Source organism: Harpia harpyja, chromosome 14, assembly GCF_026419915.1.
Source record: "Harpia harpyja isolate bHarHar1 chromosome 14, bHarHar1 primary haplotype, whole genome shotgun sequence".
In the NCBI taxonomy this organism is placed as follows: domain Eukaryota; kingdom Metazoa; phylum Chordata; class Aves; order Accipitriformes; family Accipitridae; genus Harpia; species Harpia harpyja.
In genome coordinates, this window is record NC_068953.1 from 403,060 (window position 1) to 430,866 (window position 27,807).

At 48.2% G+C, this 27,807-nt stretch overlaps 2 protein-coding genes across 9 annotated transcripts in view; one reads left to right on the forward strand and one right to left on the reverse strand.

The window, feature by feature from the left end:
* The window catches only part of ASPSCR1 (ASPSCR1 tether for SLC2A4, UBX domain containing), a 50,181-nt gene extending 39,709 nt beyond the window's left edge, over positions 1 to 10,472 (reverse strand). For 2 of the 8 annotated variants that reach the window (XR_008238272.1, XM_052808065.1), the window contains exons 1-4: positions 10,343 to 10,472; positions 10,197 to 10,252; positions 9,046 to 9,123; positions 4,084 to 4,184 (exon numbers count right to left, since the gene is read on the reverse strand). Coding sequence is in view for 7 of the 8 variants with exons in the window: in XM_052808065.1 (XP_052664025.1) it covers positions 4,084 to 4,184; positions 9,046 to 9,123; positions 10,197 to 10,252; positions 10,343 to 10,448 (341 nt within the window). In the remaining variant the exon portion in view is untranslated. Of the gene's footprint in view, positions 1 to 4,083; positions 4,185 to 9,045; positions 9,158 to 9,597; positions 9,917 to 10,196; positions 10,253 to 10,342 lie in introns of those variants that run through there. The other 6 variants (XM_052808071.1, XM_052808066.1, XM_052808073.1 and 3 more) reach the window with 6 other exon arrangements.
* Positions 10,473 to 18,106: 7,634 nt separating this feature from the next.
* On the forward strand, positions 18,107 to 26,747 carry NOTUM (notum, palmitoleoyl-protein carboxylesterase). Its single transcript, XM_052808638.1, has 11 exons — positions 18,107 to 18,446; positions 18,928 to 18,980; positions 19,271 to 19,366; positions 20,513 to 20,573; positions 21,468 to 21,526; positions 22,958 to 23,060; positions 23,855 to 24,046; positions 24,381 to 24,481; positions 24,577 to 24,724; positions 25,348 to 25,395; positions 25,506 to 26,747. Exons 1-11 carry the CDS (start codon positions 18,136 to 18,138, stop codon positions 25,810 to 25,812), a joined length of 1,479 nt encoding a protein of 492 aa, XP_052664598.1. The 5' UTR covers positions 18,107 to 18,135; the 3' UTR covers positions 25,813 to 26,747.
* Positions 26,748 to 27,807: the final 1,060 nt, after the last annotated feature.

Below are 27,807 nucleotides of genomic sequence, written 5' to 3' on the forward strand. Positions count from 1 at the left end.
AGAGTTAGCAAATCCAAACAGAGTAACCTGTAAAACCAGTCCTGAGGGTCAGGTCTGGTTTAGGGAAGTCAGGGGCTGAGAACTACTTCCAGACCAGCTGCAACATATCACAAGGGGTTTATAGTCCTGAGGTATCATTCTTTCAGAACACTCCTCCCAGCCACCACACCAAATCCTGTTGTGCAGAAAGCAACGCACACCCAGAGCATCCAAACTATTACATTCAAGCTTCAGATTACAAAACACAGTTAACTTTCTAACTCAAGACGAACAACCAAAACAACACTAGAGTAGGTCTCCCACCATTTGTGGTTCTGCAATTAGCTATTCTGTGTCAAGGACAGAAAGCCATATACAATGCTCTGCAGGAATCAAGAGATTAAGTTCCTATTACAGAATGAGCATAACCTTGTGATTTGAGACCGAGGCTCTGACCTCCCTCGCTCCTTTCACAGCAGTAACTGAGTAAGTTCCAAAGGCCAATGCTTGATGCAGAAAGGCAGAAAAAAAAAATCTTGCCTCTTGACAATTGGAACAAAATAGCACCTAAGAGACTACCTTTAGCACACCATAGCAGGCCATGTGTGCTCAGACTTTTCCAGATAATCCAGGTGAGCTAGCCATCCCTACCATATTTTCACAGGTTTTTGCTTCCAGTCAGGATCAGCTGTATCCCTACAGGAATCCTCAATAAAAGTGCACAAAAGATAAAGGACTGCTGAGACACGGAGAAAACAGTATAGAATCACAGAAAATGCAGACGAAACAGCCTAGATGAATAAAAGCTTGAACCTCATGTTGCCCATCTACCAAGAAAGGTGGATGATCACCATTTAGGGGGAGAGAAGCCAAGGCACAATGGAATACACATCCTCACCACATAGACCCATAAGAGGAAACCAATCTGGCTTACACAACCTAGTTTCATTCACCTTTCCAAAACTGCATTCCACTTCAATCCAAGCAACTCTTTGGATTGAAGAGTCTTCTAAAAACGTATGGAAAATATCTGAACTTAATGAATGATACCACAAAAGTAGCAAAGAGTCATAGTCATTGTCAAAACTGTCTTCAAGTGTCAAGACTGCAATCTTTCTATGTAAAACAGTCTACAAAGCTGCTGAGGCTGCCAGACAGGCAAGAGTGGGAGACAGAAAAGCAACAGTTCTCCCAGGCCTCATGCTAAAAGGGCATACAACGCTTGTGCCCTCAACCAGTCTCTGCAGAACAGACTCCAAGCAAAGATCCCCCAGAGACTTATTTTTGTATAACTCTTGGAAGCCAGCAGGCTCCTCCTCCAGCTGCTGTTAATCCGTTACATGCATTCACTGAGGCAAGCACACACATCAAACACACTGTCATTTCTTTGATGTGCTGTTCTTCAGAAGGGGAACGGCAAGCAGATTAGATTCCTTCATGTAGTGATCTGACAGGGCCTGTAAACATCTTGTGCAAGGACTGCCGCACGCTGAGAGGAGGAGCAGCCTTACAATAGCTTCCAGACCTTCTTCAGACCCAATTAGCCAAGATGGACGCTGGAAACCCGGGGGAAATTCCAGTGGATTTAGAATACTTCCCCTCACGCACTTAGAGCAGCTGAGCATTCCAGGAAAACGTCTCCAGTTGGAAAGTCAAAGGAAGGATTCAGCAAAAGTCAACAACTAGCTGACTAGTTAGTCAACTGAGTCAATACACACTGAAAAGCAGCACAGCCCATGAAATCTGTACGGATGGCTATAGATCCAGCTCGTTTTGTGATTAAGTCACACACAGCATCTTTGCTGCTTGTTGAACTTAATCAAAAGTTTGCAAAGTCCATCCAAACATCTGAGCTCAGCTTCCAGAGGGCAGAAAAGAACAGCTGTGTCTTATGAACTGAAGTTAATAATGCTTAGCACACTGTAGCAGTTCGAAGCTTAAAAAGAGCAGCATGTAGATTAACTATTAGTATTACAATAACCTGTAACAAATAAAACCATTCCAAAGGAGCAAAATTATATAAGCAGCTCAAAATTTAAACCAAAGAAATAACCAACTAATGTGTGAGAAAGCCACACAAAGACTATTTGTCACCGTCCATAATTACCACCCCTACCAGTCTAGCAGTTCCCAAACTGCAACAGGCACTCTTCTCCTCTCAGAGGGCACAAAGTATGTAGTAAGGTACAAGAGGGGCCTTAAAACACCCAGGAAAATTATACCTGGCTTTTCTTGCCTACCTTTTTCCTCAATCAAAAGAAAAAGAATTCTTTTCTCTCTAGCATTTATGTGAAGACTGTCCCTTTTGACTTAAGAGTAAATGCCACAGTGTAGACCTGGTCCCTGACCATTAAAGATGAAAAGAGAACGATAAGTAAGACTCATTTATATCACTTTAGAGTCACGAGACTACCTCAAGCATTTCCTCAAATTATGGTTTCATGACACAACATGTTGAGCAGAAAAACTGACATACACCATTCCTACACATCTGCTGCTGCTTCCTTCAGGATCCTTGCTTCCAGACAAGCTACACGTCTTGTCATAACTGCCTATGAGAGACAACCCTTAGCTGGGTTAGGAAACTTACCTACCTGAAAGATAACGTAGGGAAAATACCATTTTTCAGCTGAATCAGCTACTTAAGCCAATTCCCCACAAAACTGCACAAATAGTATGAGAGGAGTTAGATAGGAGAGCAGGAAGTCAGCACTAACTGTTCAATCCCTTACTGCTACACAGAAGATGCCACTGATCCAAACTCCCTCCCTTGGGCCAGCACTGGTCACTCCTTTGATCTTGTTATGGGCCAGTCAGGGATCATGATGTCCTACGGTATGGAATATCCCTTTGGCTAGTTCAGGTCAGCCGTCCTGGCCCTGCTCCCTCCCAGCTTCTTGTACACCTCCTCGCTGGCAGAGCATGGGAAACTGAAAAGTCCTTGACTTAGGATAAGCACTACTTAGCTACAACTAAAACATCAGTGTGTCATCAAGATTACTCTCATACTAAATTCAAAACACAGCACTGTACCAGCTACTAGGAAGAAAATTAACTCTATCCCAGCTGAAACCAGGATAAGACTTCAAAAGTTTTGACACAGAAAGCTACCGTCTCCTTAGAGGAGTATTGAATTGGTTTGAGAAATTAACAAAAATAGTTCCTATTTGCACAATACCATAGCAACAGCATCTGTATAGATGAGCAAGAGATTCAAATGCAACAGAGCAACTAGCAGAAGGCGAGGAATGTAAGAGAAAGAACAAGCCAGGAATACAGGATCTTAAAAAAAACATTTTATCAAGAGAAAGGTAAAGCCAACTACGACAGAAAAAATGAAATTTGGAAATTCTGTTCAGAATAGAATGGCTGTCACAGCTTCAAGGCTTCATCTTCCAAGCCATGACAAAAGAACTGTCTTTGGAGAAAAGTTTATTAGCTTGACATTTCAAAACAATACAGTATTTTTAAGTCAAAACTAAAGACAAAAGAAAGCACTGAATGTAGACTGGACTCAAATAATAAGATTTCTAACCCATGTATATATTCAATAAATGTAGGACAAGAAATTCTTCCATTTAAACAGGATCTGATCAGTCTTTTGAAGATTCCACATTAGTCTGCCAAGAGCTCCAGAATTCCTTGAAGAACTTGTACAACAGCAAGCCTCAAAAGCAATAGCAACTCGCTTAAGAAAGAAACCCCTCCACCACATGGAACCACAGCACAGAAATACTGGTGATCAAGACAATCTAGGCTACCATCTCAACTCTGGCCGTAACTTGACTTCAAACAAGTTTGTGTAAAAGACAGGCACGGCAATATATCCAAGTATAGTTTCTTCCTAGCCTTAGCAGTTTGGTACCAGTTTATGCCCTGAACCAGGAGTGCTACTCCAGGATTAAAAAATAATAATGAAACTATGGAGCGTCAAATCTGAAAGAGCAAGGAAAAGGCAAACATCTGTGTTGTAAGGGAAAAAACAGAGTCAAATAAATGCAAAATCTACAGATCTGCAGTATTTAGCTGGATCACCATAACAACAACTAACTACTGTCATGCAGAGATCCATCCAAACAAGTATTTTCTCACTGCATTGCTCACCTGATCTTGGCAAAATGGTTGAGAAGTTCCCACAAAGTCTGTTGACAGAGAAAGGTGTCTTGTAAACGGGAGCCATCATCTAATTGTAATGCAATCCGAACCTAGGGGAAAAATACACTGAATTAATGTGAAACTTGAATTAAAACTTTTTTTTCTTCACAACTTTTTTTAATACTTCAGTGATCTCTAGGACCTGCTATCCAAAAACCCATTACTTCCTTCTAAACACCTGCTGCAAAGGATTACATTAGTTAAAAATGCAGAGGGGTATTCAAATGATTATTTTAGAAGTTAATATTTAGAATAGTTCTATTCTGCTATGAATATGAGTATTATATATGAGGATCTTATGAGAGACAGTGTCAAGGGCCTTACTGAAGTCCAGGTAGACAATATCCACTGCTCTCCCCTCACCTACCAGGCCAGCCATTTTATCACAGAAGCTTATCATGTTGGTCAAGCATGACTCAACCTTGGTGAATCCTTGCTGGTTACTCCTGATGATTTTCCTGTTGTTCATGTGCCTGGAAATGGCTTCCAGGATTAGCTGCTCCATTACCTTCCCAGGGATCGAGGTGAGGCTGACCCACCTGTAGTTCCCTGTGTCTTCCTTCTTGCCCTTCTTGAAGACAGGAGTGACATTTGCTTTCCTCCAGTCTTTAGGCACTTCTCCCATTTACCATGATCAATCAAAGACTATCAAGAGTAGCCTTGCAGTGACATCTACCAGCTCCCTCATCACTCATGGGTGCATCCCATCAGGGCCCGTGGACTTATATGTCTTCAGATTGCTCAAGTATTCCCTGACCTGATCCTCTTTCACCAAGGGTACATCCTCCTTGCTCCAGCCCTTCCCCCTCGTCTCTGGGACTTGGGATTCCTGAAGGCCGGTTTTGCTAGTAAAGATTGAGGCAAAGAGGCATTCAGGCTCCTCCACGTCCCATGTAACCAAGTCCCCTGCCTTGTTGAGCTATGGGCCCACACTTTTCCTAGCCTTCCTTTTGTCACCGATGTACTTAAAGAAGCCCTTTTTGTTGTCTTTGCTGTCCCCGGCCAGATTCAATTCCAGCTGGGCTTAAGCTTTCTTAACTTCACCCCTGGATGCTCGGACGAGGTTTCTCTACTCCTCCCAGGTTACCCATCCTTGCTTTTAGTCTCTGTATGCTTCCTCTTTGTGTTTGAGTTTGGCCAGGAGCTCCTTGTTCATCCATGCAGGCATTCTGGCATTTTTGCCTGACTTCCTGTTCACTGGAATACACCACTCTTGAGCGTGGAAGAGGTGATCTTTGAATATTAACCAGCTTTCCTGGGCCCCTCTTCCCTGCCATATCCTGAGCTGAAACATATTCAGAGAATGCAAGCATCCCAAATAACGTGTCATCACAAACAACTGAGATGTTCTGTTTTACGCTACCTGAAACTTTACAGCAAGGGTCTTCACAGCTATATAAAATTAATTCCAATAACCCAGACAGGATTGATGCAGCTGCATAAACTACAGCACCAACACAGAACTCTGTTGACTTAAGCATCAATTTGCAGAACTCCCCTGGGGCAGAACAAACAGTATACTTGCACATCCACACAGAGAAACGACAAACATGGTCCAAATCTATCTTTGAATTATTGAAGACCTAACTGTTATCATTCCAAAGGGACTACATGTGTAACTTGCAATTCACTAATGCTTCCTAACCACCGAATTTTGACATACAATTTAAGAGTGAATTAGTAAAAAATCTCAAAAATCATTCCAGATGGTCAGTTATCAAGTTCTTAAACACCTTCAAAAAAAGGCAAAGGACAGCTAGCTACCTATTCTAACAGGCCTTTTCCAACCGCAAATGTGAACATTCATGTTCGTTAGCAGGTGCTCATGCAGATCCTACATATTCTTCAGAGAATTGCTCCCCTCCACCCTTCCCCGCCAAAAAAAAGAAAAAAATCCAAGGCGTTTCTAAAATGAATGCACACTGAGGACAGTCCTGAAAAACTTCAAACTCCTAATGGTCCCAAGGAAAAAATCTAGCAGCTGACCAAAACATGGAGAATGGCAGAGCATTTCAGGTGTTATGTTTACCTTCTAGAGAATATTCAGCCTTCTTTTTCAAAATGTCTAACTCTAAGTTTTCCCAATTAGCTCACCCGTCTAAAGAAAAGTAAAAAAAACATTAAAAAAAAAAAGTCCCTATTAGATGGCACCTAGTGTCTCTAGTTAACTATACCTTTCTGAAGCCCACAGAAATTGGCCTTATTCAAAAGCCTGAGAAGGACATCAGCCTAGGGCATCAACAGAAGCTTTCTTTCATTCTGTGTTTTCATGTGTCCCTACCAACAATATCAGTGCATCCTCTCTGTGAGAGCGCGAGATGTGTTTGCAAGCATGGGCGGGGCAGGGGGAGATGGGAAAAAATAGACACCACACACTCCAGCAATCGATGGTGATTTCCTTGGAGGAATATGTTTGTCGTTTGCCTCGGCTCCTACCAGTCCTTGCAGGACTGCAAATTGTGATCTGCTGGAGACAGGAATTTTTCTAGATAAAGGGAACAGTGGCATCATCAACAACTAGCCAACAGAACGAAGTCATTTCATCCCACCACTAACACAACCTCCTGGTCTCTCCACGATGGAGACAAGCCTTAGATTATTCTCAGTTACAGCAGAGTGATGACAGCTGACATCACCATTCTATAAGAATCCAGCCCAGAAATTCAGACTACCAGTTGCATCAGTTTTTGGGCAACAGTTCAAAGCTAAGCATGTCACGAAAGTCCTATTCAGTCAATTAGAAAAGTCTTTTTAAAAAAAACAGGCTCTATATAGAATAATGGAGAGACCAGCACCAATTATCTTCTAAGTTTACAAACATATAAACAAAAGGCTAACAACTTTTAACACTAGAACTGTACTGATGGTACCCCTAGATCACCTGCCATCACAAGGGGAGTTTGTTCATTTTTTCACTAAAGAACTGCCTTACAATCAATGATTTTTACATGCGAAGGCAAATCCAAAAGCATTCTATTTTAAAAATACCAGATTTGCTGAACAAACTCATGATTTATCGAAACCTGTATTCTGTCTCTAGGGGTAACTGCTGCCAACACGCCACAGGAAAGCACACCTACCTCCACGCACATTATCTCAATAAAAGAGACAATAACAAAAGGCATAGAACCAAATTCATCCCAACATTACTGCAGCTGGCCTGCATGATTGAGTCCATATCTCAGATGCCACTATATCAGGGCATAATACTAGTGTCAGTTCTAGTCACAGTTATTCGGCTGTTTTAAACTTCCTGCAGTGTTTGACACTAGTTCCCTGTGGCAGGGAATTCTTTTGGTCAATTGTTCTGTACAAAGTATGTTTTTATACTGTCTGTAAAATTCTTCCAAGCGAAATCTCTGCTCTTAGTTTATGGGACAGCAACTCTGTTTAGACTGCACTCTTCACAAGCGTATTTGCTGTAATCTTCTCAGCTCCATAAAATAGCAATGAGCACTCCAAGGGAAGCCTCACTTCTGTAGATTCTTCTGTTGAAATACAACTAAACAGTAACAACTTAAACTTGCATTAGTTCTTCTCTTTTGTGATCTAAAGTAGTGATTCCATGCTGCAACCCCTCTCCTACAGTGCACCATCCTTCTCACGCTTTCTGATATGCTGCATATATCTTCATGGGAAAAAAAAAAAATAAAACCATGGTTTTCCTTCAGTACAATACCTCCCAAACTGGATGCAAATGTCAGATAAAGTCATCACTGTACCATTTTAATAGAACCACTTTCCTCTGGAAGACAAACTCCATGCCATCACAATGTTTTTTAACTGAAAACTTTAAGCAGATGCTACCAGCTTGTATTGTTTTTTTAACTAAATGCGTCATTTGGAGCACAAACTTCCTTCTACCACAAAGTCAGAAAGAAAACATTAGTGCCAAAACAAAGTACATGGAGGTTTTACAGAGAAAAATGTGGACATTGGTGACCCCCAAAACTACGCTGTACACACACAGTGAACTAGAGCAGAGATTCCAAAACCTTCTCACACTATAAAGTTCACTTTTCAACGTATGTATCAGTTTATCTTTGTGACAGCTAAGGCAACTGCCTATAACAAAATACCACTAACACAATTTGGCAGACAGACATAAAGAGATTAGCACTAATAGACTTGAAACTTTCAGAAAAGTTGAGAAACTGCATATGAAGAACTCAGCAAGAAGAGAGACGACTGTTAGTGATAGACAAATTGTCATTCCCAGGCTACTTAAATAAGATCATACATCATATTTACCACATAAAATGTTTACGCTCATTAACACCTATGCATCGTTTTAAAAATTACACCTCCAGCTGTTATGACGACACTCATAAAAGATTTTTAAATCTCTTAAATGTGACAATAATTCCTACAGAACACGGCATCCATAAGCCCTTTGCAAATTGTACTAAATGGGGACATTCTGCTAACTACTAAACACGGCACACGTCACAAAAAATTCTAAAGCTGCGTGAACACACCGTGAACAGCAATGCTGGGAAAGAAGCAAAAGAGACTCCTGTAAGAATCTGAGATTTAGTCAAAATCCAGAGGCAAACAACAGCAATTGAAATAGAAATTAGGAAAGGGAATTGAGTTAGTAGCTCGACTGCTGAGCAAAGTCATCAGTGATGTTTAACTTCCCATACATTCATGACTACCAGTTTTTCAGCTCCCCAAAAGATCTCCCTATCCCCCGGCACACAGCTGGAACTCCACCATCATACAGACTGCAAGCAAAGACTTCCAGCTACTAAATTACCATTTTCCACCACACCTCAACCAGTCTTTGGGTGGTCTTCCACTCAAGCATTGGCCAAACCTCATCATGCTCTTGCTCATTAGATCTGACGAGATCATATCCAGCACAACTGGTAACTGAACAAATCAGGTCACATTGCAAAATGAACATACCATGTTTCCAATTCCCACTCTATTAGAGACTGGCACCATCTCCAGCTTGGCATTGTTGGGCAGTCTGGCAAATCTCCACTGTAAGGAGAGATCCAACACACTCCTCTGAAACCTAAAGAAGAACACAGCCCATGAAGACAGCAGAACCATCCTATGCCACCTTCAGATCACTTCAGGGACTGGCAACAATGCAAAGTCCACGTATTGAGCAAGAGAATTCCCCGCACACTGACTAGAAGCCATAGAGCACAATTCAACAATGCTCAACTGGTAACTGACAAAACAGTCATCAACAAAAATTATTCTGCATACCAAAAAAGCTGCAGTTTGTAGAGGTCACAGCTAAAATACCCAAATATATGTTCCTCCTCAGGCTTTAAGAAATAAAGAGCAACTGAATACAAGTTGACTGAATACTGAATTCAAGCCTGGTGTTCACTGTTAAATAAAAAGGCACTTTTTCTTACTGCCACTCAGACAAATAACCTCTTGATTATGATACCGTAGAAGTATACGGTCAAACCACCGGGTAAGAGAGGAGAAGACTCCTACCGGCCTCTGAACTAGCAGAAGTGCGTGTGTGGGGAGGGACATCTTCGTGGAGGTTACACAGGATCTCAGTACCCATCCCAAAAGCGAAGGGACGTGCCACGGGGGAGATGGGGAGAGATCAATTTGAACAAAGTAACTCTGCTGGAGAACTGTCTGGACGGCAGCGTGTGGATCCCTCTCTCCCCAGGGACGACTGCGAATAACGTCCTCGTGCGCTACCACGCAAGCCCCACGCAGCTGCGGCAAGGACTAAAACCAAGACCGACCTCGGGGCACAGCCCAAGGGCCCCCGGGCCCCCTTCGGACACCCACCCGCCAGGCCCCCGCGCGTTCCCGCCCCCAGGCCCGGCGGCGGAGCAGGCCTCGCCGGACACCCTTCGGCGGCGCGCCGGCACCAGGGGCAAGGCCGCGGGCACCGGGCGTGCGCCTCGCCGACGCCGCCGCGGCGGGGCAGCGCCGGGCCCGGCGCCGCCCGGCCCGGGAGAGCAGCCGCGGGCGGGGCCTCTCCCACCGGCGGCGCGGCCTCCAGCCGGGCCCGGGCCGGGCCGGGCCGCGCCGCCGGCCCAGCAGGGCGGAGGTGGCCCCGCGGTGAGACTCACTTCAGGCCGTACTCGCCGGGGCTGCCGCCCTGCTTCCTGCAGACCTCCTCGAGGATCTGCGGAGAGAACAGAGGCGTTACCGGCCGGCCCGCCGCCCTGCCGCCGCGCCTACGCCGCTCCGCCGGCCGCCCCCGCCCCGGACCCACCTGCAGCAGCACCGTGCCGGGCCCCACCCGCACCGTGACCCGCCGCCCGCTGGGGGCCAGCACCGACACCACGGCACCCCCCCCCGCCCGCCGCCGCCGCCGCCATCTTCCCTCCCGCCGCGGCGCCGGCCCCTGCGCGGCTGGGGCGGAGCTGGGCCCCGGGCCGCCCCTGCCTGCAGGCCGCGCCCCGCCCCGCCCCGCCCCGCCGCGGAGCGCAGCGGAGAGCCGCGGGCGAGTCTCCCGGCCGGGCGGAGCCGGGGCCGGCTGCCCGCGGCGGCCCGGCGTTTGCCGTTCCCCGGGTGCGGAGGGCGGCTGGCAGTACCAGCGGCACCCGCAGCGAAGGGCAGGCAAAGGAGCGTGCGGCGGCCGCGGCCTCCAGGCCACAAGCCGTTGCCTCGGCGGAGGGAGCGGGACGGGCGGGCGGCGGCGACCCCCGCCCGGCCGAGGGGAGGGGAGGGGAGGCGGTCCCGCCGGCGGGGAGCTGGAGGGGCGAGCGGCCGGCGGCTCCGGCAGCTGCTGACAACGCGTTGTCTTTCCCCTGGGGTTGCCGGTGTTGGGATCGGTCGCCTGACCCCTCAGGAAATAAAGCGGATTTCTTCGTTGTGCTTGGACCTTGCCTGGCAGCTGTACGCGGTGACCCCCCCAAATGCGAGCCCACCCGGCCGGCCGACGTAGCAAAGCCCGGTGCGCAGCAGGCCGCGTACGCGCGGTCGTTCTTCACCCCGAGTCGGAGGGATCTGTTCGGGGGGCTGCGCGCTCACGTGCCAAATTTACGGCAAGAAAGCTCTTCTGCAGACTTCAGCTCTTGCCTCTTTACCAAGCAGTGCTGGCAGCGACTAACAACTGCGAAAATATCCACGTGTACAAGACAGGTACTCCTTGGCAAAAGATAAAAGCTATTGCGACAGCCACGTTTCAGGGAGAGGAGGGGAGCATCTTACCACGTTCCCATTGTCAGATGAGTGTCTAGACGGCGTCACAATCAGGGCACCGGTGGTTAGACAAATTTCAGCATCCCACTGCCTTGGAAAGCCATTTCTTATGGCCAAAAAAAAGGAAAAACATCGATTGGGCATCTCACAATTAGTGTTGCAAACTCAGCCATTCAGATGAGATGACTGCAGCTAGGGAACCAAGATTATCTTACGTTTTATGACACAAAATTTCTCAGAGACTTTATTTCACTTATGAGCTCCCCTTTCACTCTCAACACCGCCTTTTCAGCGTCGAAGGCGCTCTCAGAGATTCAACTACAGTCTGTTTTGTTTGCTATAAAAAAAAAAAACTTTTAGTTTGGGTAACCACTGGAATTTATTTAGCCTAAGTTGCTACCACATGCCAAATACTTTCTCTACTTCTTCTATATTTATCATATATGTTAAGCTTAAGTCCCCACTGCCACCCCCAGCGCCCACAAAAATGTCTGCTTTGCTTGGCTTATAAAGGAAAAAGATCCTTTTAAGGCAAGACACATTTGTACAAGATAACACTTGCTCGTTTTTACCATATCGGCAGTGTGAGAGAAGGGAGAAAAAGAGAGGACAGGAATTTTCATGATGGAGAGACATCCCCTTGCTTATGCACATGGATTCCTAAATCCACCCAACACCATAACTGCTCAATAAGATGTAGTAATAGTAGTAAAGGATGTCCTGGTGTATAATGCATTGTTTAAAAATAACACTTTAAAATGTCTTCACAGTTGTTCTTTCCGTTCCATTGGGAAGCATCATTGTCATATCACCTATACAGCTACACATTCAGGACATTGGCACCCCAGTCTATGTCTGTAACTCCTGAACACATTAAAATGGTTTAAGTTGATGTCAAGGGGAACCTCATTAAAATATTCCAGTACTTAAGGGGCAGCTACAAAGAGGAAGGAGGCTCTCTCTTCACAAGGAGCCACATGGAGAAGACAAGGGGCTGTGGGTACAAGTTGCATCAGGACAACACTTATCTTGACACAAGAAAGAAATCTTTTATGGTGAGAACAACCTCCCAGGGTTGAGGGTAGAGTCTCCATCGCTGGAGGTTTTCAAAATGCCATCAGACAGGGTGCTAGATAATCTCACCTAGGCTCCTTTTCCCACAAAACATTGGACCAGAGGTCCCTTCCAACCTGGGCTGTTCTATGATTCTATGATTTCATTTTACTTTCAGAGCTGGGATGGACAAGGTGTATATATATGGCCAGTTACCACAGAACAGCTGATTAGTAACTTGTTGGTCCATATCAGCTGAATGATTTTCAATCATATGTCAATACCCTGTAAGTTGTCTGTGAGCACTTTTTTTTTTTTTTTTACTATTTTAGCTAAGCAGCTATGGAACTGTCCAAGTATAATCATGATAGCTATATATGGAGGTATTACCAACATCCTTTTACTTGTCAGTTCTCATCTTATGTAGTGAAGAACTTTGTTCATACTCTGAAATTCAGCATTGCATAAGTACGTTATGAATCGCGGTCCTCTCAAGGATGCTCTTTTCTAGGAGAGAGGCCCCCCACATCTTAGAAGAGCTTCTTAATAAGAATGGCTACACAGGCTCACACCAAGGTAATCAGAACACTACCTCTGACAGCAACTGGGAACAGCAGCAGAGCAGAAGACTCTGCAACTATATTTGCCCCAGTATCAACTTCCAGTTTTCAGCAATCTGCATCTCCTAGACTTCCTGAGTCAGAGCATGTGTCTTTACATCTGATCATATCTGATGGCTCGCTCTTACATGAATTTGCCCAGCCACGTTTTGAGCCCATCTGAGCTTTTGGCATCCACAGGATCATGGGGCAATGGATACCACAGTTAAATGGTATTGTATGACCGAAGTACTTCATTTTGTTTGTTTCAGAACTTCTTCCTTGGAGTTCCCCAGCTCTTACTAAGAAACAATCACTAATCATTCTCTGTTGCCACCTCTGTAACAGTCACAAGTCTAGAGACATATTTCTTGTAATTCCCTACCTTTTGCTGTAAAATATGTGAAGAGGCATGAGGACTTAAGGGCAAGATTGTTCTGAAAGTTGGCACACTTTTGCCTCCAAAGGGTGTGACGAATACCTATGGTGTGCAAGTTCTTAGTCTTTAAAATACGGTAAAGATCCAAAGCTTTGCAAGTATCTAACACAGAATGAAGATATCCTGTCCTTCCTCTAATTCATACCTTCACAGAAGGTATGAAGAAGAAGAAACAATTAAAACCGCTATGTTAACCCCAGTGATTATTCAGCTGCTGAGGTGGAGCAGCCATTCGATTTTAAAAGATACATATTGGGCTTCACGGAGCCCAAAAAATTGGTCTTGTTTCTGGATAGGGGGTAGCTGCTATTTGATGTCTGAAGCTGGCAGCTGTTTCCTATTTTGCATTTGGAAGTGACACATCCCTTAAAGAAATGTTGCTCCTGTTAAAAAGACACCGATGTAATTTGAGCTGAACATTTCCAAGTTGCGGGATTAGAGAGATGAATCTAGTTTTTTAATGGCATGTCATAATCAGAAAGCTGCATGGAGGTTAAGGGTCACATTTCATACCCAGAACCACTTCTAATCTCAAATATTTATCTGAAATTAGAAGCATCAGGAGAGAAAGAAGGGGGAGGTAACTACAACCTGGAGTTCATTAAAGTGCTACAAAGAAAGAGGAACTCATTAGGGAATAGTTGAAAATACCCTTAACAATTCGGACTTCTGCCACTGTGAGGATCAAGAGGATGCCTGCAAATCTACCAGGTGAGCCTCAGCAAAACAACATCCACCATGCTAAAAACTTTTCAGAAATTGCATTTCATTAGTGATTACAGTGAACAAACTGTAGTATGACCTTTCCCCAAAATCACCTTTTAGGCAGCTAGTGCTTTGCATTAGATAAATATCCCTGGTATTATGCACGTTTGCATTCTCTCACACGCCCACACAGAGAATAATGCATAAATTTGCTTCTCAACAAAGCATGGAAACCCCCCATTTTTTTTCTCTCAAATGGATAGGAAATCAACTGTGAACATCAAGAAATACGTTGTAACCAGTTCCAAAACAGAATATAGAACAACAGTTACTTATCAGAGTTAACGATGCCGAAGAGTATTTCCTCCTGTCTGTACCAATGGTACATGCTACTGATCATGCAGGGTCCTGGAGACATTCAAGAGGGTGGTTCCTACCAGAGCATCACACAGCACGTTAGGTTTGTATAAAGCGTAGAAACGAGCACTATTGCCCTGTCGGAGCTCCTTTACCCCCACCCAGCACTGATGTTAGAAGAGATGGCGGTAGCTGACTATGTGAAAGCAGGATTTTATCTGTTGGTGAGTGGTCTTCTATGGGGTAACTGACACCACAGACACACACACACGCTTTTGATCAACACAAGACCCAAGAAACAAGCCAGGGAACTTCAGCTGAGCCAGGGCTGCAGAGCTGCTTAAATCAGGCGTGAGAGCTGGCTATGAAGGGCAACCATACCTGTGGCACAAGTCCTTGCACAGGACTCCAGGTGTAATCCTCTCAGTTTCTGACAGGGAAACATCAAAAGGACAAGTCCTGGAGCTGCCTCAGTCCTGGCAGAGTCCTAGGGAATTTCAGAACTGTCTTGTTTGGTGTTGTGTAGCACAGTCCAATATACTTCAACATATAGAACTGCATTAGAACACAGTGGAATATATTACGCAGGATATTTCATTTTGAGAGGTATTAAATGAAAACAGCATCTCCCTTAACATTATTCCCAATCATTAAAAATCTCTTGCTGGCCTCCTACGTGCCTTACTCCTACCAATAAAAATGCCCAATTCTCAGCGCCCGGAGCAGTTGTTCAATTCTTCCACAGCTTTCACTGAGCTTCCTTCCGTACTGAGCCCAATCTATTCAATGTAGGGTGGGTCTTCTCAAAAGACGAAAACTTAGTGAACCTCTCGTGGTGAAGGACAGTATTATAAAATTCTCTAACATCTGCATGCACTTTGATCTTCTCTCAAGTTCAGTATGTCAAAGAGTTAAACTGTGCCAGATTTAAATGTCTAGAAGTAAGAAAGCAGTCTGTCATGCCATAACCTCACGCAGCCTTACACTCTTCTTAGCAGCCCTCTCGCTCCTTCATGACAGGTAATACAAACATCTTACTGGGCTTTGGAAGAATGACAAGTAAGAGTGCTTTGAAAGAAACCCTCTCTGAGTTACCTGACCCGGGAGAAGAAAAAAGCTGAAGGGGGCTCAGTAAAGCCAAGACAGACAACATTTAAATTTCTTTGCTTCACCTCTTTGGACAAAAAGGCCCCCAGATCTGCAACCTTAACACGCATTCCTCTTTGCCCTAAGGTCCTTCAGTGGTGTATCACATTCAGTCACCCCTTAACACACCAGCTGGTACAACATGGTACAGAGTCCAGTAGCTGCAGACCTCCCCAAAGAGCAGGAGCATGGAAACCAGGAAAAAGGCAAGCCTATCAGTGAGATGAATGGCAGCCTTTTCTCTGAAGAAGAAAGATGGCGTTCAGCAATCTTATTCATCCTATTTTCTTGCTGCAGCTAGTGGAAGATGAGGTCCTGGAGTTGTTCATGCCGACTGTTCCAGTGATCCCGAAGCACTCTTGAGGACTTGCTGATTCATCCGTTCAGACGTGGCGCAAACTAACCGGTTTTCCAGCTGCACCTCTGCTCAGGCAGCCGGACAAGCTCTCTAACTTGCTGTAAGTAGTCCTAGTGATCAACTGCTCATACCTGTCACAGCCAGTGAGAAAGGGATATTGAGGCCAGCGTAGAAAAAGGTACGATGACGCTGAATTGTGCTGGGACCAAAAATGTATCCATGGGCACGAACGTAGTGCGTGCGTGGAGGGGTACGTGCAATTTAGTGGCTTTTTCTGGCTTAAAGATACTGTCGGTACTATCAGCACTTAAATAAAAGAAAACATTTGGAGGTAAAAATCTGACTGAGGACAGAGCTAAGATTGAGACTACTTAGGAGTAACTGAAACATTAAAAAAACCAACATAGCAAGCAAATTGCAAAACCACGTGCTATGTATGTAGGAAATTCAGTGTTGAGGATATGCTTAGAAAGTCAAAACATGCCAAGGTAAAAAATGTAGTTGCAGCAGCTGGACAGCCTTAAGTCTTGCTCTACAAAACACCCCTCCACTTACTATTTTAAGATTATACTATTTTCACCTTTTCTGATCCCAGATAAGATTACATCTCCCGGTAAAGACAGACTGTTTCCCTGCTCCTCTCTGGAGGGCTTTTGCGGGGCATGAGCTGTCCGTTTTGGTATCCAAACGAAGACGGAATTATTCAAAGCGTAGCATTTTCTCTGTTTTTCCTCGGTTTTTAATACCGAGGTCTGCGATAAGGACAGCATTTCTGTGACGTTCTTCGCTCTCACAGACAGGCACTCTAGCAACCGGGACTCGGTACGGCCTTTTCTCCAGGATCCTTCCTGCGACCGCTGGCGAAGTCCCAGCCCCAGGGAAGAACCAGGGAGAGCTGCTGGAGGGCAAACCTCAGGAGCCGCGGCGAACACCGAGGCAAAGGCCCCCCGTGGCGCGAAGGCTGCGGCCGGCTCGCCCGCCGCCGAGAGCCGCGCCCGCCGTCGGGGGGCTGCAGGCGGGGCGAGGGGCCGCCGCGCCCGGCAGGGACCGAGCCGGGGACCGAGCCGCGCCCCCCCCCCCCAACCGCTGCAGGAGAGTCCTCTCTCTCCCGGTGTCCCTCTAAGCGCAGCCGGGACCACCGCGTCCCCTCGTGTTCCCCGGCAGCAGCATTCCCCCGGCCGGCAGCGACCCGCCGCCCGCCCCGGTCACCCGCGGGCGCCTACGCGGGCCGGACGGCGATGTCTTTGGGGCAAACGACCGTCTCCCGGCTTTCCGCGGCTCCTGGCGGGCCGGGGCCGGGCTGAGCCCGGCACCGCGAGGCAGCCCCCGCCGCGCCCGCCCCGAGGGCTCCGCGGCCACCCCCGGCCCGGCCCGTGGCGGCGTGGGGGGGGGGGGGGGGGTGAGGGGAGGGCCCGCACCGACGGCGGCCGGGGGGGCGCGGGGCATAGCGCTGCTGGGGGGGAGCGGGGGTGGCACGTCCCGCGGGGTGGGACGGGCGGCACCGCCCACGTGGAGCCGGGGAGGAGCCGCCGTCGGGGCCGCGGGGGGAGTGGGGGGGAGCGGGGGGGGGGCGGCGGCGCGGGCCGGGGGCGCCGCCGCAGGGACTGCCACGTGCGGGTCCTCGCGCCCGCGCGGCCCGACCCCCAGGGCCGGCCCCGGGGCCCCGGCCCCGGCCCCGGCGAGAGGCCGCCCCGCGCCCCCGCCGCCCTGCGGGCGAGGCTGGCGGGCGCCGCCGGCCGCCGCCGCCGCGGCCCCGGCGCCGGCAGGGGCGGCGATGGCGGCGCCGGCGGGCGCGGGGCGCGCCCCGACGGAGCGGCCCGCCGCGCCGTGCCGGTGCGGCGCGGCGCAGACCCCCCGCTCCCTCCGCCTCGCTCCGAGGGGGCGGAGGGCAGGGCAGGGCGGGGGCTGGCCGGCTGCTGCCCCACGCGGCGCCCGGGCTGGCGGCGCCCCCGGCGCGCTCCCCGCGCACTCCGTGCCCCTCTGTCATGCTCGCCGCCTGGGAGCGGGCGGCGGGCTCCTGCGCCGGCAGCCGCGCCGCCGAGCCCGCGCCGCCGGCGCTGTCCTCGCCGCCCTCGCCGCCCGCCGCCGACCCCCGTCCCCGCGGGCGGCGCGGCGGGGCGCGGCGGAGCGCGGGCGGCGCTGCCCGCCGCCGGGGGCTGGCTGCTGCTGCCGCCGCGGCGAGCGGCGGGTGGCGGCGGGCGGCGATGGGCACGGCGGCCGTGCACCTCCTGCTGCTGCTGGGGCTGCTGCACGCCGGGCCCGGCGGCGAGGGCAGGAAGGGCTGGCGGCGGCGGGGCCCGGCGGCCCGCGAGCGCGGCGAGGCGGCGGCGGCCGCGGCCGAGAGCTTCCCGCTGGACTTCACCGCCGTGGAGGGCAACATGGACAGCTTCATGGCGCAGGTCAAGAGCCTGGCGCAGTCGCTGTACCCCTGCTCGGCCCAGGCGCTGCCGCACGACCTGCGCCTGCACCTCCTGCACAACGCCTCGGTCACCTGCAACGACGGCAGCCCGGCCGGGTGAGTCCCCGCGCCGCGCTCCGCTCCGCACGGCGCCCCGCCGGCCGGCTCCGCGCCGCCCCGGGGCTGCCCCGCAGCCGCCCGCCGGCGGCCTCGCCGCGGCCCCCGCCGGTGCCCCGGGGCCCCGGCCCCGGACGCGCGCTCCCCGAGTCCCGGCCCCGGCCCCGGCCCCGGCCCCGGCCCGCCGCGCGCTCCCCCCGCCCCGGCGCCGAGGGCTCTGGCGCCACCGCGCGGCGGCGCGCGGCGCGGCGGCGACAGGTGCAGCGAGCGCCTCCCGGGCGGCGGCGGCGGCGGCCCGAGGCGCTTGTCTTGGCGGCCGCGAGCGCCGCCGCCCGCCGGCGCCCGTTCCGCCGCCGCCGCCCCTGCGCTCTGCCCAAACGCTCGGCGCAGCCCCGGCGCCCCGGCCCGGCGGGCATCAAAGCGCTGCGGTCGGGCCCGGCTCCCGCTAACGCCGCGCCGCCTCCTGTTTGTTTGTCCTCAGCTACTACCTCAAGGAGTCCAAGGGCAGTCGGCGGTGGCTGCTCTTCCTGGAAGGTGAGCGCCGGCGCCTCGTGTGGGTCCCGTCCCGTCCTCGTCCCCGTCCCCCCGCGCCGGGCGGGGTTCGGCAGAGGGGGGGCGGCCCCCGGCTGCCCTCGACGCCCCAGCCCCCCGCCGCCGGCCGCCTTCCCTCGGCCGTCGCCCGCTCCGCTCCGCCGCGGCCCCCCGCCTGCCCGCGCCCCTCCAGCGGCCCCTCGGCGTCGCCCGCCGCAGCCCGGCCCCCCGCCCGCGGGCCCAGCGCCGGGCAGGGCGGCGGGGCGGCTGACCCCCTCTCTTCCCCTCACCAGGAGGGTGGTACTGCTTCAACAGGGAGAACTGCGACACCCGCTACGACACCATGCGGAGGCTCATGAGCTCCAGGGAGTGGCCCGCGACCCGAGTGGGTGAGTCGTCCCCCTCTGCCCCGCGGGGCAGCCCCCGAGGAAGCGAGGCCGGGCCGGGGCAGCCGCCCGCGGCGTCGGCGCCATCGCGGGCGCGTGGTCGCTGCCGCGTGACCGCTCCTGCCCCGGCGCTAGCGTGGCGTCACGGCACGGATGGGCTCTCGCTCCTGCCAGAGGACGCCCGAACGAGCGTGCATCTCCGCTCTCTGGGAAAGCTGTAGAAGCAGAGATGTGCACGTGTGGTTGGACATTGGGTTATCACCGGTAGACGGTACTGGTCTTTGGAACTCTGGCCAATATGCTCGCTCTGCTTTAAAGGCATGCACGTACTCGCAAACCTGCTGGGATCTTCAGAGCTGTGTTTTAGTTTTTTGTTTTTTAAAGAGACTTTGTGTTTCTGTTAGTCGTGTCAGAAGAACTGTTCTTGGGCCTCGTCCTCTGCTCGTCAGGACAGATGCACTTCCTTGCACACTGCGCTGGGGGGGTGTGTTTGCCTGTAGTAGGACTGGCCCTATGTGCATAGGGAGAAATCAGATTAACTGTCTGGGCTTTTACCTGGAGCTGCGTGGTTCCACCTTTTCCCCGTTTACAATTGCGTAACGTCACTTAACCAACTACAGAGATTCTCTGTGTGAAAGCATACATCTGGTGCATACGTAAAGTATTTGTAGCATCTTTTCAGTGTCACCCATAAGGTGGAGTTAGCACCCCGGACACCCACGCTCCGGACCACCCGGCTCCTGAGTCAGCACAGAAATGCTGAGCTTCTCCCTTCATTCTTGCTGCTTATGCTCCAGCTTTCCGAGTACCTAAACCTCTGCCACTCACACAGGTCTTATAATTGCATACATTGGAATTTACCTGCTAGGATTTGATTTTTGAGGAAGTACTTAATTTTAAGAACATGTCACTTTTCTGTACTACAAGAGTCTTCTAGACAAGCCTCATCTCTAGCAGGAATCAAATTCTGAAAGTCACATCTGCCTAAGGGCAAATTTAGAAATGTTCCTTCCCCTTCCCTTACCAGTGTATTCCATCATGGATGTTTGTCTTCTGTGTGGTCAGAGATCCCGCATGAAGCTCATATGGTTTCTCTGAAGTCATAGACCGTCATCTGTACATTTCTTGTTTCTTTGTGCCCATCTGCAGGAACCGGGATCCTGTCATCACAGCCAGAAGAAAATCCCCACTGGTGGAATGCAAACATGGTGTAAGGAGGGACAACGAAGGGAAATAGGTTTATACTTAAACAGCATCTCCTGCCTTTTAGGCTAGCAAGAATGCTACAAAGACAGATTAAGACTAACACTTGTGAGAGGAAGTTGTATGTTTCCTCATTTGTTCTAGTTCAGCTCTCTAACAAGTAGCGCTGGCAAGGTCTGGAGAAACTTAAGTCCAGTCTCCGTGGAGTTCTGGGGTGATCTAACGAAGAAAAACTGGGGATAGCTTAGAGAGCCTTCTGAAATAGATGAAGTGGCAAATACTGTTGTGAGTGGTGGGCTGATAGTATGTTACACATTTGCCAATTTGAGAGGAATGTGGAACAGCTCTTCTGGTTCAAAGAGAAATGAGAAAGACGCCAGTTGATATATGCATCTATATAGGAGGGAAAAGCAGAAGAGAGGGATGTTAATTTGCATTCTGCAAGCCGGAGACAAAAATGGGAAGATAACTTCATTCCTGCAAAAACCTCCAGTGGCTGCAGTCAGCATTTACACTGCATTGACAAGGTCTTCTCATTTTTTATGTGAAAAACTGAAGCACAAAGAGTTTCCCTGTGGCAGGCCATCCACCATATCAGTGGGACAGCTAAGAGCAAAATCTTGGCCCATCGTTCTGTCCACTGAACTCAGTGCTTCAATTAGATTGATAAAAGACACATTATTGGTTGATTTAACTCAGTAAAGCTACCAGTGTTCAGGAGAAAGTTCAAGACAGTTATAATTGTCACTTGGTGTGCAAGAAGGTAAGTTGTCTAACTGGACAAGAAACTCTTCCCTTTTCCCCTCCCCAGGGTTTAATTTTCTTCCACTTACTTGACCCTTTCCTCACCCCTCCTTGCATGTCAAAGGACCATCAGTACTCACACAGCTCTCTATTACAGATTCATCCCTTATTGCTCAAGTGATGTTTGGAGCGGTGCCTCTTCCAAGTCTGAGAAAAGTGAGTGTTGCTGATGGGCTGTTGCTGCCCCAGACATCACACATTAAAGGATATGGCCAGACTTCTGTGAAATTGCGTGAATGAAGAACAGGCTTTTTTTTGCTGAAGGGCAGGAAGGAATATCAAGCTACTTCCAGATAAAACATCCTGATCTCTTTAGCTCAGGCTGTTTTGACATAGTTCAGAGCCACTGCTTGCAGAGATGTTACACTGATGCAGTGTGCAAGGATTAGAGGAACGAAATTCCTTTCAGATGAATCTCCAGGTTCCAGCACACAGCAAATTAAATGGTGTAGCTGAGGAACCATGGTTTGTTGCATGCAACTTTGCTTTGCTGATCTGAGAGGCAAGTGCAGTGAATTTAGCTTCAGACTTCTTTCAGGAGGATATGTGGCCTTTGAAAGGAGCCGTCATGTGTCAGGCTAAAGCTGTCTGCAGGTTTCTTTGGGAAACGAAGAATAATTCATCTTAATACATGCATTGCCATCGGCTGTCATTTTGATGATGACGGAACTCTGGGAGTCTGCTTAAAGGAGTCCTCTTCCAGATTAAGCTGGATTTCATGCAAATTAATTGTTCTACCTCATGTACTTCTCTGGGTTCCCCAACTTAAGCAGGATTGGTGTCTGTGTGCAGTAATGTCTATAGAAGCACCAGGGGCTTAGTTCTCCTCTCACTTGTTCATGAAGAGTTTTCTTTGACCAGAATGGAATTACTGTTGATAGATGCTGCTGTGAACAAAATAATTTGGTCTAAGATGGTCTGTGATGTGGCACTGAAAAGGCAGGAGGTTAATGCTTTTCTTTGAGTTAGTTGTGAGTTCTAGCCTTAAACCAGGCACCGTGTCACTCGATGACCACTCGTGGATACCACAGATACACTTTTTGTCACAGTAAGGGCCTTTTTCACTTCATGATGGCTTCTTCCGATTGTTCCTATGAAGCAGTTACATTTCAGCAAACATGGCTGCCTTTTGGTGGTGCCGAGGAAGTAGCGGTCTATGTAGGTATAACATTTTGCGAAACATTGCGTGTCTGAATTGGCTTTATGACTGGGGAAAAAAGGGATGCAGTAAGTTGGAACTGAGATTCCAGGTGGTAGGAAGGTGTGCGTATTCCTCATTTATAGAGAAAGGGTCCCAGCGCCTTCCTTCTTGTTTTCACTCTCTGAGTTTAGCAGTTCCTAAGCACTGTTGTAGGAAGGTGTGCTTGTGTTCTTGTGTATTCTGTTCACTCTCTATTCACTTTCAGGGAAGCAAGTTTTGTATGAGGGGGAGTATCTCTTGTTAGGTGTACTTGATACAGGTGGAGAAAATGGGCCTGGTTTTAGGTTCATAATCTCTTCGTAAGTTCTTAAGCATTTGTGGAGAGGAAGCAAAAGTCTTAGCCTGGACAAGAAATCGTTTTGTTGACACTGAGCTATCTCTTCCAGATGAATATGCCTTCATGGGAGCACTGATCATTCAGGAGGTTATAAAGGAGCTGGTGGGAAAAGGTCTTAGCACTGCAAAAGTGTTGCTGCTAGCAGGGAGCAGGTAGGTATCTACAAGATTTCCTGTGGTGAAGATGGGAGATTTCCACGGTAGCAAGTTGTTAGGGAGGAGGTCTCAGCAGCTCCTGAAAAAATTCTTTTAGGAATGCAGTAACGCTAACACAGCAAACCCTGTATCTCTTCTGTTTTCTCTTCTAAGTGGCACAACAGGGCATGATATAATATTTCCTCAGCTTTTGGTCCAGGTACACTTAGGAGAAAATGGAGAAAATAACAACAAGGTAAAAGCTTTGCAAGATGGAGCGAATGTGTTCATTCTTCCCTGCATCAAGAATTCTGGGTCCTGTTGGCCCACACCATGAAATGCATGCCTCTTGTGAATAGATTCAAGACATCTGAATTAAAGAATCAGACTTGCTTGACGCAGATGCTCTGAATCGTGCTATGTTGTGCAAAGCTATGGTACACTCAGCATATGTTACACAGGGGTGTAATATAGAAGTTGCAAAGGGTGAATTTGTCTCACTTCAGATTCTTTCAGTTTTTGAGCTGCCAAACCTCTTGCAAATTATATAAAGCATATAGATCTCCCAGAAGAAAGAATAAGAACAGGATTTGGTTTCTGAGGTATCGGATTGTTACTCAGCACTGGCTGTATTTCTGAGTGTTTTGCAAAGCAAGGAAATAACTTGGTGACTAGCAAGTTAGTAGTGGGTAGTCCTGCGGATAGATGAAGTTGTTTATAGAGTGTCACTGCTATGACAGGATACATATGCAAGCCAGCCATTTAATAGCTGTGTGTGCTTCATGACTGCAGTATTAACATTGCTGTTGCAGTGCTGGAGGGACAGGAGTGCTCCTGAATGTGGATCGAGTGGCAGAGCAGCTGGAGGAGATGGGTTATCAAGGGATTCAGGTTCGAGGCTTGGCAGACTCTGGATGGTTCCTGGATAATAAACAGTATCGCAGAACTGACTGTATTGATACCATAACATGTGCTCCAACGGAAGCCATCAGAAGAGGAATAAGGTACAATCAGATGCTCTGAAGTACACTTTTGTAAGAGGTTAGAGTGTGGAGATGTCCTCTATCTTCATTTTGATACTTAAAAAGTCTTTATCATCTACATCAGTGATTTTTCAATGATTTTATTGGAAAAGACAGTAATTTAAAATCTAGACAGGCAAAAGAATGTGTGCAGTTGTAGATGCTCTAAAATGTGTTGATGGGACAATGTAGCCAAGAAAGAACTCTGGTGTCAATAAGCTGGAACTATAATGAGAACAGAAATAGACTGGGATATGGAAAGGCGGCTGTTAAGATTGCACTATGCCTTTCATTCTGTTACTGCTTTGTCTTCTAGATATTGGAATGGTATTGTTCCTGAACGCTGTAAGCTGCAGTTTAAAGAGGGAGAGGAATGGAATTGCTTTTTTGGATATAAGATTTACCCCACTCTTCGATGTAAGTATCAGAGGAGAGATAAAATGGATTCTAGGGTTTCCTCTGTATCTGCAGCTAACTTAGAGCAATCCCTTTTCCAAATTTTGTCTTCCTAGGTCCAGTCTTTGTTGTCCAGTGGCTCTTTGATGAGGCCCAACTTACTGTAGACAATGTACACCTCACTGGCCAGCCTGTTCAGGAAGGGCAGTGGCTCTACATCCAGAATCTGGGTAGGGAGCTGAGAAACACCTTAAAGGATGTGACGTAAGTATTTAATTGATGAAAACCTGGCATGTTTATTTCTAAGAGACATTCTTAACCAGTATCCTAGCAGCATTTCTCAGATCTCTGCAGAAACAAATGTTCTAAATTTGGTAACTATTAGTTTGTCTACATCAAGAATCTTGTCTTTTTCATTTCTGGATAAGTACAAAGTAATTTTCAGCTCCATAATTATCAGCTACCCTTTGTTATCAATAAGAACGTGTTTTTTTCCTTTCCTACCTCCAAGGTGAGGTCTGAGACTCCTTGCCATTGCGCAGCCATTAACCTCACAGGGATGTTTTGAAAAGTACTGATCATAAAACGTCCAGAGAGTTGATGAGACAACAGAGGAGGAACCGTTAATGTGCCTTACTTGCTTCATACAAGAGCAGGTATTCAGGAGTCTCTTGTTGCAAATGTGCACTGTTAGGCAGGATGGAGCCCCTTTTCTTCTAGATACTTTCCAGTCCAGTCAGGTTTTGTATCATGATAGTAACTGCTGTTTCTAAAAATCTTGCCAGGGGCAGCAAAAATTCCACTTTCTACCTAGTCCGGAAGGTTCTATTTAGCAGGAGTTACTTTGTCCTTCCAAGACCTAATCTATGTTTCCTTTTTTCCTTTAGCGCTAGCTTTGCTCCTGCCTGTTTGTCTCATGAGATCATTACACGCAAGTGAGTGCTTTTGCAGATTCTATGAAAGGTCAACAGGGAAATGGTAGGGGAATTAACCAGTCCTGACAGCCTGACCCCTCTGATACAATCTGTACGGTTTGTCTTTTCAGTCACTGGACAGACATCCAGGTGAAGGGGACATCATTACCCCGTGCCCTGCATTGTTGGGATCGGAGCCTACATGAGAGCAACAAAAATGGGAAGGCCCCTCTGAAAGGCTGCCCAATTCATCTGATTGACAGCTGTCCATGGCCTCACTGCAACCCCTCGTGCCCCACTATCAGGGACCAGTTCACAGGGCAGGAGATGAATGTGATCCAGTTCCTCATGCACATGGGTTTTGATGTTCAGAAGATGGCACAGCAACAGGGCCTGGAGCCCAGTAAACTTCTGGGGATGCTCAGCAGTGGTAACTAGGAAGGGGTCTTCAGAGGGGCAGAGAGATTAGATCAGGAGGAGACTCTAAGCCCTTCTCCCACACTTTCTAATCTTCTTCCTTACGCTCATGCAGGCAGATGCACGCTCACACCCATGCATGCTCAAACCTGTACACGCCCACGTGCTCCCACACTCTTGCACACTTAGGATGTGTCAAGGAAAAAAAAAGGCAATTTCTTACTTACACTATTTGACTGGAACTCGTTACCTCCAAACTCCAGGGCTCAGTTTTGGCCATTCACATCACGTTCCTGTGTTACACAAGGCAATCTGATACAAGGAGTAGGAAAGCCATAAATAGCAGCAATGAGAACCTTCCCCAGGTCTAGGACTTCTTCCCTTGCCATGAATTTTACGTCATGGACTTGATACAAGTGGTGAAAAAAGCAAGCACTGGATTTCTTTTGTCCAACTAGAAGTGAAGGAATGATTACATGACTTCCTGGAGGTCAGCATCTCATGATAAGTCATAACATACAAACCCAGGACATGTGCTAGGGATGGACACTCTTGTACTCAATTTACTTTCGTATTATTTTATAAAATGACTTTTTTATTGCTTTTTTTTTAAACTAAGCAAGAAATATAAATGATATTGTTTTGTAACATATTTTTTTTAAATAACGAAGAAACCTCTTGCTACTTTGGCAACGTGGACATATTTATTTTAATATGTAAAATGCTATTTATAAGGGCTGACCAGAGAACCATACATATGTCTTTGTAAAGTTGTATATGCTGCTCATTTGGATGGGTTATCCTTATGATCACTTGTGCCTGGGAGAGGGCTGAGGGTGGTATTGATATTTTGTATTAATTAGACTTCTGCGTTCCCCTTGCAGTATGCTTTGTCATTGTTTCTCTGATGAAGAGGTTGTAATATGAGGTCTAAGTACAGAGATTTTCACCCAGCATCTGATGTTTGCGTACTTGCACAGCATTTTCAGCTTAACTGATTTGCCAGGTATTCCAGGGCACTGCATTTTAAGGTGCAGGGAGATCTGGTTTTGCAGCAGAGGTCTCTATTCTAGTGAGAGAAATGTTTGATCAGACCATCTGTCCCGTCTTGAAATGGGGAGCATTTGGAACATAAAAGGCAGAGAACACAAGACAAGCACCAACATATTTCTATTCTTCTAGTCATTTGCAAACACACCCACCTCAGAACATAGAGAATCCCCTTTGATGGTAATGGGAGGAGAACAAGGGAGGGATCAGGAATGTGTGACTGAAGCTGGAGAGAGCGAGATACCATTCCTTGGGGGGGAAAGCACACAGGCAGCTGCAGAAAAGCTTTATGCTGTAGCGTACTGCAGCTGGTGTAGACAAACCTGCACAAGGAGCATAATTTACATCCGTTCTGCAGAAGTTCTTGACACTGACTTCACATTTGCTTGCACTTGTATAAATGGTCACAGAAAATTGGGGCCTAATTCTAGAAAAATTCCATGCACTTTCAAGATGGGTCTTGCCAGGTTAAAAGAGTAGTGCTGTTTGTAAGATCCATTGTCTTAGGTGGGTAAACCCCAAAAAGAACAAAACCGGAGGCATTCAGTTACTTTTCATGGACTTCAGCAAACAGGCAGGCAGTACCACGCAGGAAATCGGCTGTCCTGCTGTGCAAGATGGGTTTAGTACACATTTAAGATAAAAAAGTAGCTAAAGAGAAAATGAATGGTGCTCCCAGCAGAACTGAAATGCAGGAAAACTATCAGTGGAGTTTCCCTATGATCAGTCTAGGGATTAGTGATACCCTTTATGTTTTAATGACTTGGGTATAAAAGTAAAATTGTTCTAATTAGATTTTTCATGCCACTAAGTTGAGAGGCTTCTTCAGTACATACGTTTGGAAAAGCATACAGGAAGATGGGATTCCTCTGAGGGCTGGAGTCGCATGGAGTCAATCAAAGTGCTGGTACTTGAGCAGTAGCCAGAATTTCTGCTGTGCACTAGTTCATCAACTGGGAGCACCAA

What these genes read in the sequence shown, in the direction of transcription:
- NOTUM (XM_052808638.1), top strand. Translation starts at nt 18,136, where the DNA reads ATGGGCACGGCGGCCGTGCACCTCCTGCTGCTGCTGGGGCTGCTGCAC. An exon ending in AACGACGGCAGCCCGGCCGG is followed by an intron (nt 18,447 to 18,927) that starts GTGAGTCCCCGC and finishes GTTTGTCCTCAG; the next exon opens with CTACTACCTCAAGGAGTCCA. An exon ending in GTGGCCCGCGACCCGAGTGG is followed by an intron (nt 19,367 to 20,512) that starts GTGAGTCGTCCC and finishes GCCCATCTGCAG; the next exon opens with GAACCGGGATCCTGTCATCA.